The sequence below is a fragment of the Fundulus heteroclitus genome, unplaced genomic scaffold, assembly GCF_011125445.2.
Source record: "Fundulus heteroclitus isolate FHET01 unplaced genomic scaffold, MU-UCD_Fhet_4.1 scaffold_96, whole genome shotgun sequence".
Classification (NCBI taxonomy): Eukaryota; Metazoa; Chordata; class Actinopteri; order Cyprinodontiformes; family Fundulidae; genus Fundulus; species Fundulus heteroclitus.
Genome location: NW_023397428.1, coordinates 426,115 through 443,113, shown reverse-complemented (window position 1 = coordinate 443,113; position 16,999 = coordinate 426,115). Strand labels below are relative to the sequence as shown.

At 45.2% G+C, this 16,999-nt stretch overlaps 1 protein-coding gene across 1 annotated transcript; it reads right to left on the bottom strand.

The window, feature by feature from the left end:
• Positions 1-11,853: 11,853 nt before the first annotated feature.
• LOC118556158 lies at positions 11,854-15,785 on the bottom strand. Its single transcript, XM_036134962.1, has 8 exons — positions 15,752-15,785; positions 13,550-13,813; positions 13,208-13,462; positions 12,888-13,133; positions 12,527-12,784; positions 12,145-12,444; positions 12,005-12,068; positions 11,854-11,880 (listed from the first exon to the last, which is right to left on the bottom strand). The coding sequence occupies exons 2-8, from the start codon at positions 13,606-13,608 to the stop codon at positions 11,854-11,856; spliced, it is 1,209 nt and encodes a 402-aa protein (XP_035990855.1). The 5' UTR covers positions 13,609-13,813; positions 15,752-15,785.
• Between the last annotated feature and the right edge of the window lie 1,214 nt (positions 15,786-16,999).

Genomic DNA, 16,999 nt, shown 5'->3' with positions numbered 1-16,999 from the left:
TTCAAGGTGCATTCTTCCCCAAATGCACACCTAGTAAGATAAACCCTGTGTCTTTATAGGGAACAAATGTACACAAACAGGAGGAGCCTCTGTGATGAACAAAGTGTCATGAAACAGAAATGGAGGACCCAGAACTCAGCCAGACGAGTAGGTGACGTTTAAAGGCAGTTTATTCGCAAGACAGGTAAAGGGTCGGAACTGAAATGACAAGCAGAATGGCAGAAAGGGTAATCAGAGTCTGTAGTCAAAAAACAGTCCAAAGTCAAGCCAGGAGATGAGAAGTGCAGGGATTGTCCAGAGAAGAATCCAGGAGCAGAGTCACGGCGCAGAAACCGGTCTGTTAACCGGCAGGCAATCAGATCCGACAAGGGCAAGGCAAGCTCAGAAAAACAGGAGACAGAAAACGGATTGGATCACAGGGAAGAAGACAGAAAACGCTAGATATCACTCACCGGAGGTTTGTAATGACCTGGCAGAGGAGAGTAGATAGAGGCGGGTATAAGTAAGGGGATGAACAGGTGACTGGAGTTGAAAACTAATTAACTGCAACAAGTAGAGCTGATCTAGAGGAGAGTGGTGGCTGGAAGTGGACTGAACTGATTGGGTAGTGGCTGGTGACAGAGGGGTGACAGGCTAAATGAAGAAAAGTCAGAAACTAAAATTAAACAAAACCCAAACTATGACACAAAGAGCCTCATTTGATGTATTACAGCTCCATCTTGGCTCCTGACCTTTAACCTCTCCTGCAACCTGGGGAAGACCCAGCTGCCCTCTCCCACTCTATATTACCACCATCGCCCACACTTTGACACACACGAGATAATAAAGTTCTAAGAATGCTCTATGACCATGTAAGCGCACACTGAGAAATTGCAAACACATGCTGTAGAATATACATGCTATTCTGTTAAATGTGATACGTTTTGCATAAGGTTTGAATTTAGAAGTAGAGTAGAACATTTTCCATCATAGTCTGCCCTTTGATTATGGAATAATAAATAATATAATTTTTTTCCACTATATTTTTTTAATCAGTCCACTGTTATTGTCGGGGTCTCTCAGCAGAGGGCGAAAGACGCCCCTGCTGAGTGGTTGTCCATCAATTTGTTCAACACGTTACTATCATATGTTAATATCCATCATATGTGGAATATGTTAAATTCCATCATGTTACAATCACCGTACTTCTATTGTCTATTTACACACTTCTCTCAGGAATATAAAATTGCACGTTTCTGTTAATTAAGCCTCAAGGCCTCATTGCACAAAAGTACCTCATTACTTTGATTCATGAATGTCGACTATTCTATGCAACACTTGCAAAGGGACTGATATGAAAGCCCTCAAACTGTGACACAAACCTTTTTTATCTTCTTTATGTTTGCATGAAATGTGCAAAAAATATGTACACATTGTTTATTGCATGTTTTTGTTGTATGTACTCTAAGCCACTCTCCCACTCTAAATTATCCTCATCCACAACACTTTGACACACAAAAAGGAACAATAAAATTCTAAGAATGCTTTACATAAGCACACATTGAGAAACTGAACTTTGATTAGTCTTACATCTCCCCAAACCTAGACTGTAGACTATACACACCATTCTATTAAAGGTAACAACATGTTTTTGACAAGGTTTAAATATGAAAGTAAACTAGAAAATTTTCCATCATAGTCCACCCTTTGATTGTGGAATAATCACACAAATCAAAGAAAAATTTTAAACCCAATAGTAACATAAAATTTAAATCATGAAAGCTTCATGAATCAGTCTCATCAAACAAGATCACAGTTTCAGCCTTTATCTACAACTTTTGGTTCAACTAATTAAGTAAAGACTGTTTTAGATTCCTACACACATTATTTTAATGTACATTACATTAGGTAATCTAAGCCTACATATTAATTAAAGTCAAATTCACCTACTCTCACAAACCACACGAAGGCCTCCTACTTGCAACTTTGCTTCATAGATAAACCATCCATCCAATGTTATCAATCAATAGTCACACTAGGAGACATTAAAGGCAGGTTGAACCTTCTGCAATGAGAGAAAACATCACTTTTTTATAAAAGTAATAAAAACATTACAGGCTCTGGGAAACTGCTCTCAGCCAAACTGAGCCAGGAAACCCTGCTTATGTAACAATTAATGGTTACAATTTAGGTACCAGTTGTCAGGATTTTGTTTACCAATAAACTCAGGATGCACACACGGGACTAAAAGTTTGAGAGTATTTATTACAAGGTTGATGGGTGGAGGTTAGATGAGGCCAGAGGAGCTGGTTGTACAGGAACGGAGAGAAGGTGATGGCAGGAGCTGACGGACCGGAGACAGAGAGTCCACCCTTGCTTGGTGTTGCTCGGCTAGTAGGCCTCGTAGCACTCAGGTTAGCAGTTCATAGAAGACAGCAGGGCACAGAGCTGAGCTTCACCAGGGCGGCTAGTCAGGTTAGCCCAGTGCTTCTCAAATGGTGGGGCGCGCCCCCTAGGGGGGGCGCGGTGCAATACCTGGGGGGGCGCGTGTGACCCTGGGGAACAGGCTTTTTTTTTTTTTTTTTTTTTTTTGGCCGTACTAGTATAAAGTGTAATTGCGCATCCACTACAGTAGGGGGCAGTGGCGCTCTCGTTGTTACTTTGTCACGTTTGCGACAGTGCAACATTTTACGACTTACAGGTTTGCCTTGGTTACCAGTGTTGAGTCAACAGAAAGCTCCGACTGCGTTCTGTCTACACCCTCCGTTATTCAACATAACAACCCCCAACATGAAAAAGTTTTTAACAGGGATGAAAAGGAAAGCGTAAAGAGACAAAGATAATGAGACAAAAGAAAGTCACCCGAAAGCTAAGACGAGGAAATACGACGAAGCGTATTTAGCGCTTGGTTTCACGGTGACTACAGTTGGAGAAGAGGAAAGACCGCTGTGTTTGGTCTCTAAAAATGCTCGCAGCGGACAGCATGAAGCCAAATAAATTAGCGCGTCACCTAAATCCGTTACACCCCAATCACGCCGATAAGCCGCTATAGTTTTTTCAGCGAAAACGTGCTGAATATTGCAAACAGTCATCCCGCTTTGTGAAGGCTACTTCAGTAAACCATTGAGCGCTGTTAGCATCATATAAGGTGGCGTACCAAACTGCGCAGTGCAAAAAGCCCCACACCATAACAGAGGAGCTGATACTGCCTCCTCATTTTGATCAAAAAAAGAAAGAAAAAATGAGCACAAATTGTTTAATTCATTTTGGTTTTGTAGGTTCATGTGTTTTATATATTGTGCTCCTGAGTTAATGTTGCTGAACTGAATATATATTAGTTATTATTTTTTTAGTTTTTGTAGTTTATTAGTTATTATAATTATTAAATATTTATTGATCTGATTTAATTTTGCAATGGTGCAATTAGTTGGTCAAACATGTTTACAGTTTAAACAAGGATTTATTTATTTTTAATTTCTTAAAACACGATTTAATAAAGTTATTCTTTGAAAGTTTGACCATATGTCTTTCTTTTTTTCTTTAATGTTAATAAGGATAAAATGTTATGCAGGGATGGATAGTCACGGTGGGGAGTGGGGGGCGCGAACAGTTTTCTTCTTGCTAGGGGGGGCATAACAGAAAATAATTGAGAAGCACTGGGTTAGCCGAACTTGAGAGACACCAGGGCTCAGAGCTGAGCTTCTCCAGGGCGGCTAGTCAGGTTAGCAGAACTAGAGAGACACCGAGGCTCAGAGCTGAACTTCTCCAGGGCGGCTAGTCAGGTTAGCAGAACTGAGAGACAACAGGGCACAGAGCAGAACTCCTCCAGGGCGGCTAGTCAGGTTAGCAGAACTTGAGAGACAACAGGGCACAGAGCAGAACCTCTCCAGGGACAAACAGAGAACAAACAGTCTTTAGAGTGACTGACTGGACTAACCTTAACAGGAGCAAAAACAAAGCTTCCAAGGTAAACGGGGACTGGCATGGAGAGGTGTGGAGTGATGATGACGGCCCAGTGCTGAACTAAAGACAGAGGGAGGTTTAAATAGAGAACTGACAGGTGACACCAGGGTCTGACTAATTAACCAGCAAATGATATCAGGTGTGACTGACTGCTGAGGAGGAGAAGTGAAAATTGACAGAAAATAACTGATGACTGAAAACTAACAATAAATAAAGTCAAACCTAACCCAAAAGAGATGAAAAAATGAAAGTAACAGAAAAACAAAGCCAAACCAAAACTCAACCATGACATTACCCCCCCCTCAAGGCCGGACTCCGGACGGCCTAAAATCAAACAAAACAAACTACAAAGTGACCGAACCAGGGTGGGTGGAGGGAAGGCAGGATGGCGGGCAAGAGTCATAACCAAGCTGATCTAACCTGGGTGGGTGGAGGGTGGTACGGATGGCGGGCTAGGGTCAAACCAAACAGATCAAAGCAGGGTGGGTGGAGGGTGGTACGGATGGTGGGCCAAAAACAAAAAACTACCCACTCAGGGCGATCTGAAACAAGGAAAAACAAAAGCGGACTAAAGGGGTTACTAACAGCCCCTGGTAGGCCAACAAAGGGCATCTAACCGACGCTGACAGGCGAACATCGCCACAAGGCAAAAACGGGCAGAACAGGCGAACATCGCCACAAGGCAGAACAGGCGAACAACGCCAGAGGGAAGAACAGGCGTACGACAACGCCAGAGGGAAGAACAGGCGTACGACAACGCCAGAGGGAAGAACAGGCGTACGACAACGCCAGAGGGAAGAACAGGCGTACGACAACGCCAGAGGGAAGAACGGGCGCACGACAGCGCCAAAGGGAAGGAACAGGCGTACTTAACGCCAAAGGGAAGGAACGGGCGTACTTAACGCCAAAGGGAAGGAACGGGCGTACTTAACGCCAAAGGGAAGGAACGGGCGTACTTAACGCCAAAGGGAAGGTACGGGCGCACAACAGCGCCAAAGGGAAGGAACAGGCGTACTTAACGCCAAAGGGAAGGAACGGGCGTACTTAACGCCAAAGGGAAGGAACGGGCGCACAACAGCGCCAAAGGGAAGGAACAGGCGTACTTAACGCCAAAGGGAAGGAACGGGCGTACTTAACGCCAAAGGGAAACCCGCCGGGGCGTGAGGTAAACGCCGGGGCTTGGGGAAGAGAACGTCGGAATGTGAGGGAAGCAGGAACATCTAAAACGCCTAGGAACAAGAACGGAGGACGTACTTACACGCCGGGGAACCAAGAGTCAGAGGACGTCCTAACACGCCGGGGAACCAAGAGTCAGAGGGCGTCCTAACACGCCGGGGAACCAAGAGTCAGAGGGCGTCCTAACACGCCGGGGAACCGAGAACAAAGGGCGTCCAAACACGCCCGGGAACCGAGAACAAAGGGCGTCCTAACACGCCGAGGATCCAAGGGGTCTAAATTTGAGAAGGCCGAGGAACAAGAAGGCCAAAAACTTAACTAAGCCAAACCGAAGGAGCGTGAAACAGCTCATATCAGGGGTCAGAAGCCTAAGCAAGCGCTAGGAACTAAGGAGCACTGGGAGAGCGCAGGACAAAATAAAGAATTTAAACTAAGAATTAAAAAATAAAGGCAAGACTAGAACAGGGATAGCACCACAAAAGAAAAAACTAAAGCTAACCCTTGAATCAAAACAAAAACACTAAGCAGAAAACTAAAACGATACCAGAAAATTAAAACTAAACAGAGAAACTAGGACCCGAACTGGTAAACTACTGTAAAAACTAGATAGCTAAAGTAACACAAAACTGAAGCTGAAAAACTAAGGTAAAAAAAACAATACTTAAGCAAAATAGGAGACTAAGGCTAAACTAGAAATTAAGGCAAAACAAGAAAACTAGAACATGAATAAGTAAACTAACGAGAAAACCAGAGAACTAAGGCTACAAATGAGGAAATAAAGCAAAGCTTGGAAACTAAGGCAAAATCTAGAATCCTAAACGGAGCAGGACAAACAAAAGCAAAAACAGAGACTAAGAATTCTGAGGAAACAAGAACCCCTAAATAACTCTAAAATCCCAAAATCCTAAGTAGAACAAAAACTGAAATTGAGCCCAAAAAATAACAGAAGGCACTGGCCTTAAGGGCTCAGGCAAAGGCGGTTGCTAAGCAAAAAAGAAAAGTCTTCGTGGAGGTCGTCCTGGACGAGGCAGGCGGCGGAGCAGCATCGCCCGACTAAACCCTCGAGGAGGGCGGCCCCGCCGAGGCAAAGTCAAGCGGCCCGGAGACCGCGGTCGGCGGCTCCGGCCGAACAGAAAAGTCAGAGGCGGGCGCCGTGGTGGACGGCCCCGACGAGGCAGAGTCGAGCGGCTCGAAGTCCGCAGTCTGCGGCTCCGGCCAAACAGAGAAGTCAGAGGCGGGCGCCGTGGTGGACGGCCCCGACGAGGCAGAGTCGAGCGGCTCGAAGTCTGCAGTCTGCGGCTCCGGCCAAACAGATCAGTTGGAGGAGGTGCCAAGCTACAGGTCTCGGTGGAAACCGAGGCCAGAGGCGGGTCCTCCTGGACCTCCTCACGAGGCTTGGGCGGAGGCAGGTCCTCCTGGACCTCCTCACGGGACTTGGACAGAGGCAAAGCGGCTCCCTCGGAGGCCTCGGGCTGAGGCAAAGCGGCTCCCTCGGAGGCCTCGGGCTGAGGCAAAGCGGTTCCCTCTGAGACCTCGGCTTGAGGCGGAACAGCTCCCTCGGAGGCCTCGGCTTGAGGCGGAACAGCTCCCTCGGAGGCCTCGGCTTGAGGCGGAACAGCTCCCTCGGAGGCCTCGGCTTGAGGCGAAACAACTCCCTCGTCGGCCGACGGGTCTGTTTTAGGCGGCTCGGAGCTTTCGGCGGCAAGCAGAGCGGAGCTTTCGGGCGGAGACGGGCAACAGGCTTTGGCGGGCAGCGGCGCCGGGCAACAGGCTTCGGCGGGCAGCGGCGCCGGGCAACAGGCTTCGGCAGGCAGTGGGGTTGGAGGCGGAAACGATTCCTCTTGAACCTTGACGAACCCTCCGCGCCGGTGGTTCTGCTGTCTTCGCCGGGAAGGGACAGATGAGGAATCTGAGGCAATCTCCGGGGTGGCAGCTGGCCAGCAGGGCAGAAGGTCGTCTCGGTCTCCGTAGTAGAACTCCCACAGCTGGCTCTCCTTGATGCGTGGGGGTCTGCTAGGTGGAACGATGTGCTTTACTCGAGGGGCCAGCTGTGAGTCATGGAGATGATGACCGAGACGACGAGAGGCTGAGCGGCCTCCTTTCCCGGGCTCTGAAGTAGCCGTTACCACACCCACTTGGACCACCAGGGGAGTAGAGTTGGCCCGGATCGGTGGCGCAGGGTTCCGGGCTGAAGCCATCCTGGCGTACCTTTCCCTCATCTGACGTTGGCACATCTCTAAATATGCGATGATTTCCGGGTCGTCAACTCCTGCAGGTAAGTCCCGCATGGCGCCTGAGTTTACCTTGTGACTGGGCCGTACTGTCAGGATTTTGTTTACCGATAAACTCAGGATGCACACACGGGACTAAAAGTTTGAGAGTATTTATTACAAGGTTGATGGGTGGAGGTTAGATGAGGCCAGAGGAGCTGGTTGTACAGGAACGGAGAGAAGGTGATGGCAGGAGCTGACGGACCGGAGACAGAGAGTCCACCCTTGCTTGGTGTTGCTCGGCTAGTAGGCCTCGTAGCACTCAGGTTAGCAGTTCATAGAAGACACCAGGGCACAGAGCTGAGCTTCACCAGGGCGGCTAGTCAGGTTAGCCGAACTTGAGAGACACCAGGGCTCAGAGCTGAGCTTCTCCAGGGCGGCTAGTCAGGTTAGCAGAACTAGAGAGACACCGAGGCTCAGAGCTGAACTTCTCCAGGGCGGCTAGTCAGGTTAGCAGAACTGAGAGACAACAGGGCACAGAGCAGAACTCCTCCAGGGCGGCTAGTCAGGTTAGCAGAACTTGAGAGACAACAGGGCACAGAGCAGAACCTCTCCAGGGACAAACAGAGAACAAACAGTCTTTAGAGTGACTGACTGGACTAACCTTAACAGGAGCAAAAACAAAGCTTCCAAGGTAAACGGGGACTGGCATGGAGAGGTGTGGAGTGATGATGACGGCCCAGTGCTGAACTAAAGACAGAGGGAGGTTTAAATAGAGAACTGACAGGTGACACCAGGGTCTGACTAATTAACCAGCAAATGATATCAGGTGTGACTGACTGCTGAGGAGGAGAAGTGAAAATTGACAGAAAATAACTGATGACTGAAAACTAACAATAAATAAAGTCAAACCTAACCCAAAAGAGATGAAAAAATGAAAGTAACAGAAAAACAAAGCCAAACCAAAACTCAACCATGACACCAGTAATATGTTTAAAGGGGTTTGCCTCCACATGGAAGGGAAGAGATTTGCAGCAGTCAGATAATCTAGTTTTATTATTTGTTTTAGAGTTTATATAATCAATGCATTTGGACCATAAACTTGCAGGAATTTCAGCACAGCATTAAGTACTGCTCAAACTGTTTAATATGTAAACGTGTTTGTTGGTTGCACCTGACACTATAGTTTCAACAACGATTAATGTCCAACTCACAAAGAAATTCTCTAGAATAATAATCTGATTAATAAAAACAGTCTAAATAGTCCCTGTTTACAAACTTCTTTATCCACTGTCCATTTTGTTGCTTGTTGTTAATGCAGAGAAAAGTCACATATAAATCCCAATCACAATTATGGTAGAAATACATCGCAGTTTTGGACAAAATCATACAGACCTAGTACCTGAGCAAGACCCCTAGCCCCAGATCACTCCCCAGGCAGCGTAATAGCTGTCGACTGCTCCCAAGGCATGGACGAAATACCGAAGACAAACCTTGCTGAAATATATGTTTGCAATGACAGAAAAAGATTTCGTCTTCTTCCTTAAAGGTTTACATTTTCTAAACTGTCTTCCCCCCTTTTTAATATTTTCCTAATAAGAAATTTGTAATGACCACTGAGGTGTGTTGTGCTGGACTCATCTTTTATGGCAGGGAGTGGAATTCCTCCCCGATGTTAATTGTTGCTCCTTCACCACCCACGTGTCCATGCTTCTAATGAAGAGCAGTTGTCGTAAACTCATTATCTGTCCTTTGTCTCTTTAGCAAACTGCTCTGTTTAACATGTTCTCCATGGAGGAGGCAGAAAAATGGCCAAGTATCTTTGCAAAATCAAGCTATTGTATCATATTATCCAATTTAAAACATTGGCTATCTTTCCATCTGCATTGCAGTGTTAATTAGTCCAAAAAAATTTAAATAAAACAATTACAAACAATATTGTTAGCTACAGTAGTTATTTAAATGACTTGTGTATTTAACAAAAAAATAAATAAAAGAAAAATTTGCTTTTGTCATAAAAACCAATAACCCCATCACTTTACATTTTAATTGAATATAAAACTAAGACATGGACGTTCTGACTGGCAGATGTAGGTAGCACTTGGCAGTACATGGTTTAGGTGAAGACGATCCAGCAGCAGAGAGCAGGCTGAAGGGAGCTTAAGTAGGGAGGATGGCAGGTGAACTGAGTCCGGGCCTGATTAGGAACGGCAGGTGGAACTGATGAGACCTGGGCTGCATGAGATGGAAAAGCGCTGGAACTGTCCAAGGTGAGACAGGTAAAGACTGAACCCTGACAAACTATGTTTCTATTTAAAATAAAATGTTGTTTAAGCTTAATAATTGTCAGTATTATTTTTCTGAAAGCATAAAAAATTAAATAGAAGCTGTTCCAGACCAATTTTTTTGTTAATCTGAAAACAATAAACTAACCTTCATAGAGTATTAAAATAAAGGTGTAGGGCTATTTACAATATCTGAATACAGTTGAATAAATACAAAACAACAGCCTTATTAAAAACTTTATTGGCTCATTAAGCACCCAAAAACCTAAAATTGTATTAAATATGAAAAAAAAAACTTAACCAAACTTAAGCAATCAGGTACATCTTAATTACCCTGTTGTTTCTTTGAGGTCTGAATTCCAAAAAAGCCCCACAGTACAGAACCTTGATATAGCTCCCAAAGTCCAAATACATTACTTTAAATTCAAAAGAAGCATAAAGTTAGAACATGAAATATGGTGTCAAGTACCCCACTAAAATAATCAGGAAAAAATATTAACTATGATGAAAAGAAATATTTAGAGATTTAGAGCTGAATTTAAATTTCTTTACAATAAACAAAATCCAAATTTATTTCTTCAGTAAATAAACAGAGAGAGAGAGAGAAAGAGAGAGAGCGATATGTAAAAAAGCTCTTTACCTCCAGATACAAGGATGGATGTTACAGAAAACTGCTCTGAGATCAGAGTTTAGTGGAACATGTCAACTGGTTAAAACAAAGCCTTTAAACTGGATGTGATGGAAAATTAAGTTTCTCTGCAGTTTACAGTAAAGCATAATTTTATTTGTGTATCATTTCAGAAATCTTAATCTAAACTAAAGAAGCAGCAGAGAAAATGGCCGCCACCTCTTTCATGACATTAAATCTGAACTAAAGTGATTCCCATGTTTCCATTTCCACACAGTTAGGCCCAGTTAAAGTACCAAACTGGTTTTCTTCCTGATCCTTCAGTTTCTGCATGGTTCCTCTGAGACGTTTGGACTGAAACATGGAAACCAGAAGAAAAACAGATCAAAATAGACTGCTGACCACCTCAACCTGTTAGCAACCAATACGACTATTTGATGATCCTGAGAGAAGTTCTTGATAAACCAGGAGACAGGAACTTCCTGTTGGTCACATGACCAGCTGACTGAAAGCTGCTTCACCACACTTCAAACTTCCTGTTGACCTTGTAAGGAGTTTTGTTCAAGATGTTGTTGCTGAAGAGTCTAGAAACAGAACAAATCAGAGCAGATGTGACTCATTCAGACATGACAACATTGCTTTAGCTGCTGGGAGGTCAGCCAGAGTTCCTCTGAGAGAGATGATGGAGATCAGGTACCAGAGTTCATCTTCAGCAGACTGCTGTTCCAGGATACTTTAGATCTACAAACATCATCTTTGGATCAGAAAAAAACTGGAACCTGTCTCTAAGCAGCTGAAACTGCGGAGTTTAAGAAGTTTCTTTACAGAATGGTACAACAGCCTAAATACAGCTACCTAAATATTCATTATAATTAATAAATTATTATCTCTGTCTGCCTCTAGGGTGGGTGTGTAATCAGATACAGCACATTTTTGGGTAATAACTAGTGAGTCCTTGGTTACAGATACAATCTGGATGATTTTACATCACATGGGTGTTTAGCTTTTACTGCTTGCTAGCTAAAACATTGACTCAGGGTATCTATGGTAAGAATAACCCAGTTGAAATTTTAATTGTTTCAAAACACCCAACGTCAGGAGAGCTATAATGAGAAGTTTATGTTGCAAAGGTGTCTGAACAGAAACCTTAGTGTGGATCCATCAAAAACAGTCGTTAGTGGCTCGGTGTGGTAATAAATGGTCTAAGTGGGCGTGGCCTATTAGCCAAGGTTTTAGTTTTGAGAAAAAAAAAATAAACCTTGGCCAACTAAATATTTCAAGATATACTAATGAATGTTTGCTCACCTCACAGGACCAATGGAGGGGTTGATGGAGACCAGCTGGAGTAACGGAGCAGTGGAAGCATCGGTGATCTGATTGTGACTCAGACTGGAACACAAACACAACATTCTGCATTATGTCCGGTTCTACTGGGAACAAGCAAGCATTCAGAACCACAGAGAAGAGCAGCAGGGTCCAGATGACCAGCTGCTCCACTTTGGATCAGAACCGAGGAAGTGTTTGTCTCCCACAGAGGGGACGGTCTGGGACACTTACTCCAGGACCTGGACTTTGTGCAGATGAGCGATGAGTTGGAGCAGCAGCTGGTCTGTCAGTTGGCAGTGACTGAGGTCCAGCTCTGTTAGACCCTCAGAGTGGTCCAGCATCAGGACCAGAGATCCACAGAGCCTCTGATCCAGTGGGACGTGACTCAGATCCAGTTCTCCTCCCAGGGCTCTGCACAGGGACACGGCCCGTCTCACTGTGTCCCTCTCACTGTCCACAGGAAGCAGGGACAGCAGCTGGACCAGGACCATCTTACTGACTCTGAACGGGAGGAAAAGAGCAAAGATCATCAAAGTGAAGAAGCTTCTGCTTCATCTTCAGCGGCGCTCTTCCTCACCTGAGACGGACCCTGTCCAGGACAGGAAACAGCAGGTCCAGCCCGCTGTCCTCCACCTCGCAGTCCCTCAGGTGGAGCTGTGTGTCCCTGCTGCTGCGTCTCAGGATGCTGGAGACGGCCCTGCAGTCGGCAGCCGTCACCCTCAGAGGCTCAGGCTGATCCTCCTCTGGTACCTCCACGCAGGAGGAGAGAGACAGGTCCACGCTGTGCTGCAGAGTCCTCAGCAGGTCCAACGCCTCCTGCTGGCCGTCAGAGGCAGCGCAGCAGCGGATGAAGCTCAGCAGCTGCTTCCTGTCCACGCTGGTGGGAACAGAGAAGAGAACCAACCAGTTAATGAACAGGAGGGAACGTTTTATCAGGGGAAGGAGCTCTAATATCTGACCTGAGATCAGAAACTGTGCGCAGCATCCTGAGGATGGACTGTGTTCCCTCTGCAGGGATGGAGCTCCACAGCAGCTTCAGCTTAACTCCATCACCGTGTCTGAGGACGAAGAGCAGAGCAGCAGCGTCCTCTGAGTCCAGCTCCATGCAGCTCAGGTTGATCACATGACCCAGTGACCTCAGCAGACCGGGGATCATGTGACTGCTGCGACCTCTGTGGATCTCTCTGATGGACGTCCTCACAAAGCTGGGGCTGGGCCTGAAGGCATGCAGAGGAGAGACACTTTGTTTAGTTACAGGAACCAGAGGCTGCAGATGGAAGATCAGACCAACTATTTATGAGAAGAAGACTAAACCTCCACCTCTGAAGCAGCAGCCTGTGCAGGAAGGGCAGCAGCTGTGCAGCTCTGTCCTGTAAGCGGTTCTTCTTCAGGTTCACGGTGATGGTCAGAGCTGACGGCTGCTGCAGCAGATAGTGAAGGACCTCCCAGCTCACCCTGCAGGAGCTCAGGTCTCCACCAAGCTTATTGAGGAAGGACAACGTCAACTCCTGGTCCTGGACCTCATGGAGGAGGACCACCAGCTGCTGGAGACTCTCCTCACCCAGTCTGCAGGGTTCACAGATTAAATCCTTAATGAAGATAAATGAGTTCAGCTTATGGAGGAGAGGAGAGACCTTTACCTGACTGTAAGAGGAGCATCATGAAGCAGCAGACTGAAGAGACTCTGAGCAGGGAGGCAGGACTCAGTCAGGTCCAACCGTCTGACGGTCCAGAACCTCAGCAGAGACGCCAAACTGCTGCCGAGCTTCAGAAAGACTCTCTGTGAAGGTTGAGCCTCGGTGGAGACCACAGAAAGCTCTTCAACAACCAGAGGAGAGGCCACCCTGCCTCTTCTCACCCACAGAGACAGGAACAAGGCCACGCTGCTGGAAAGTCTGAAATCAGAGAGGAGAAAAGAGACCGTCAAGAACTGATGGTTCAACACGACTGCAGATTAGAGCCAACGTCCTCCAGGTTCCTGCCTGAGACTGTGGAGGTGTGTTGTAGAGCCAAAGAGGACAGACGCTCCTCTGGCAGACATCTTGTTGGCTTTGAGGACCAGATCCACTTTAGATCCACACAGTTGGAGGACTCTGCTCACAGATCTGCAGGTTTTCCTGCGTAACTCTCCTGTTAGCAGCAGGTTGAAGTCCAGGAGCTGCAGCAGAGACACCAGCTGCTGGACCTCCTCTCTGGATCTCACTGATATGGAGGAACAGACACTCTGGAAGAACCCTGGAGCACAGCTGGAATACAGAGAAACCAATGAAATATCAGACATATGTAAAAAAAAAACTGTATTAAATAATAATGTTAAATAAAACAATACTGTACCTGAGCTGTGAGATATAAGGCAGACACTGCAGGAAACTCCTCACTTCGCTCTCTTCCTGTGAGCAGTCTCTCAGCTCCACTGGTTTCTTCTCTGGTTGGAGTCTCAGCACTTCCAGGAGGATGGAGGTCTTTCTCTCTGAGAGGTCTATGGTCCAGTCTGCAGGAGCTGACTGGAAAACTGACTGTAATGATGGAAGGAGACTCAGACCTGTTTTAGTCTCACAGTCCTTCATCTGGGAGTACAGATCCAGCAGGAAGTCAAGGCGATATTTATCACTATAGTTTAAAGGGAATGTTTGATATCTGCAGACTGATGCTAACAGCTGCAGCATCTTCTCTCCTGTCTGCTGTTCTCTCTCTGCTGCTGCACAGAACAGATTCACTAAGAACCTGGTTTGTTCAGGAAGATCTGATCTCTGAGGATCAAACCTGGAACAACAAGAAGGAAACATTTAGTGATGATTTGGTCTGAGCTGCATAAAAACAACCACACATTGCTCCTTATCCTAATAAAACCAGCCTGTAGCGTTCTATTTCAGCTTCTTATAATGGAAATAAAATGATCTTGTTAACATCAGACCTGCTAACAGAGAAATGATTAGTCAGTCATTTCATCGTTGAACATCCACACATTGGCTCGTCTGCATGAAGCCTCAAGACAGCGACCTGGACATCCTGCTGTTAATCATTTTCTATTGTGATATTTGGAGAAATTATTGCTTTCGGCGTTTCCTTTATTTTGCACAAGTTTAAGTCTAAATCAATTAAAACAAACACTGCTTGTCAGACCTCTGTGCAGATTCTCAGGTATCTGGGTCATCACAGCAGCAAACAGTCTTAAATCAGAGGCAACCAGACTTTCTCTCAGTTCTTTCTGAAAACCTTTCCACACCTATCCAGGAGTCTTTGTCAGTTCTGGTGGATCTCACTGAGCAACCTGCAGGTGGAGCGCTGCTGTTTTTAAGGACATGGAGGTCCATCCTCCATGTCCTAGGAACATTCTAAGTCAGATGTAAATAATGACCCATCCATCACTGTCCTGGGTCCTTAGAAGCTACTGCTTGGTGTGAGTGGAGTATTTCATCATCTGAATTATGACGACACTGCTGATGTAATCTCTCTGAAACGTGTTGGAGTACCAAGCTGTAAAAACTGGGGAGTTAGAAGCTCAATCCTCCTCCTCTGTTTAGTGATGGCTTTTCTCTTTTGACCAAGATGGCTTCTTTCACCACTCTTTTAATCCATCTGTTCTCTCTTTCCAAAATCTGGACATCATTGTCATCAAAAGACTGTCCTTTGTTCTCGAGGTGCAACTGGACTGCTGAATCTTTCCCTGAGCTGCTGGTCCTCCTGTGCTGTATCATGCATTTATGGAGATGTTTGGGGTCTTTGATGTAGGAGTCTGAAGGTGTGTTCACATTAAACATGAATGTCGCCACTTCTGCCTGCTGTCACTCACATGACAAATCACCGACTGTTTCCACAGCAGACGACTCTCCAGAAATACAGCAGTACAATGGTGCTATCTAGTGACGCTTTCCCTGAACCCCCTATAGACTCCTCACTCACTCTTGTTTTACTGAGAAATATTGTCTAGCAAACAAAAGAGTAACAATGACTTGTGTTTTTTCTTCCTCCTTTTTTTCATTGAACTATGAAAACCTAGTGACATGTAGAACCGTGACTCATGTGTCCTGTTAAAGCCTGAAGGCTCAATGGACTGAAAACATCAGTATATCACAGTATGATATAAAATATTGCCATGGTGACAATGATTATCAATATTAAAGACTTAAAGTCAAAATTAACAAGTTCTTGAAACGTTAAAATAGGGCGAAGTTAGACTGTACCTGAGCTGTGAGATATAAGGCAGACACTGTAGGAAACTCCTCACTTCACTCTCTTCCTGTGAGCAGCCTGTCAGCTCCACTGTTTTCTTCTCTTGGAGTCTCAGCACTTCCAGGAGGATGGAGGTCTTTCTCTCTGAGAGGTCTATGGTCCAGTCTGCAGGAGCTGACTGGAAAACTGACTGTAATGATGGAAGGAGACTCAGACCTGTTTTAGTGTCACAATCCTTCATCTGGGAGTACAGATCCAGCAGGAAGTCACTCTGATATTTATCACTATACTCTAAAGGGAATGTTTTATATCTGCAGACTGATGCTAACAGCTGCAGCATCTTCTCTCCTGTCTGCTGTTCTCTCTCTGCTGCTGCACAGAACAGATTCACCAAGAACCTGGTTTTTTCACGCAAATCTGAGCTCCAAGGAAGAAACCTGGAACAACAAGAAGGAAACATTTAGTGATGATTTGGTCTGAGCTGCATAAAAACAACCACTGACTACTGATGGACTCCATCTTGAACATGTCTGTCCTGGATGTGATGAAATTACATGTTAAACACATGTTTGATCAGAGCAGCTGTTACTGACTCACAACACAAACACTGATCCTGTGGCTCACATCTCTGACTTATTATCATCTCTGGCATTTCCTGATGTTGGATTTAGTTTTTAGCTGCAGAGAAATTCAAGCAACCAGCAGCAGCTTTAACTGCATGTTTTTCTCTGTGTGTCTGAGGAGCTGTTAACATGGCTGTGTTGTTGTCACTGAGCTACAGAGCTCTTAGTATTCACATCATTTCATTATTCTCTCACACTGAAGACTGTCACATGTTTCTAAGCTGCTGCAGCTCAATATTTCTCCTTAAAACATGCATGTTCTCCCACATTGTTCTCTGGAAGCATTTGTTCCCACAGAGACCTTCATTTAGAGCAGTTAGACCAGCAGCCAGTAATGGTTCATGTTGCTGTTCTGACCACTGGAAACATGAGGGAGGACTTAGACAGGATGGACTGGAGGAGGAAGACCTTGACAAGACTGAACCTTTCCACTGGATAGACAGACAATGGATCTCAGTGAAAAGTCAATTAAACTAAAACATAATTATGAAACGAGTCATAAATAATAAATTTTATATCCACTAGATGCTGTAATTTATAATTAAACGTGATAAATTTAGATAAATCCTGCAGGTTTGTGAATAATCAAAGCTTAAAGCAAAAATAAAGTGAAACTAAAGGAAACAGAAGTTTGAA

Excerpts from the sequence above, each read along its gene's own strand:
- LOC118556158 (XM_036134962.1), bottom strand. The coding sequence starts at position 13,608 with ATGTCTGCCAGAGGAGCGTCTGTCCTCTTTGGCTCTACAACACACCTC. Across the intron at positions 13,134-13,207 it reads GATGCTCCTCTTACAGTCAG|ACTGGGTGAGGAGAGTCTCC; the intron begins GTAAAGGTCTCT and ends TGAACCCTGCAG. Across the intron at positions 12,445-12,526 it reads CGCACAGTTTCTGATCTCAG|CGTGGACAGGAAGCAGCTGC; the intron begins GTCAGATATTAG and ends TGTTCCCACCAG.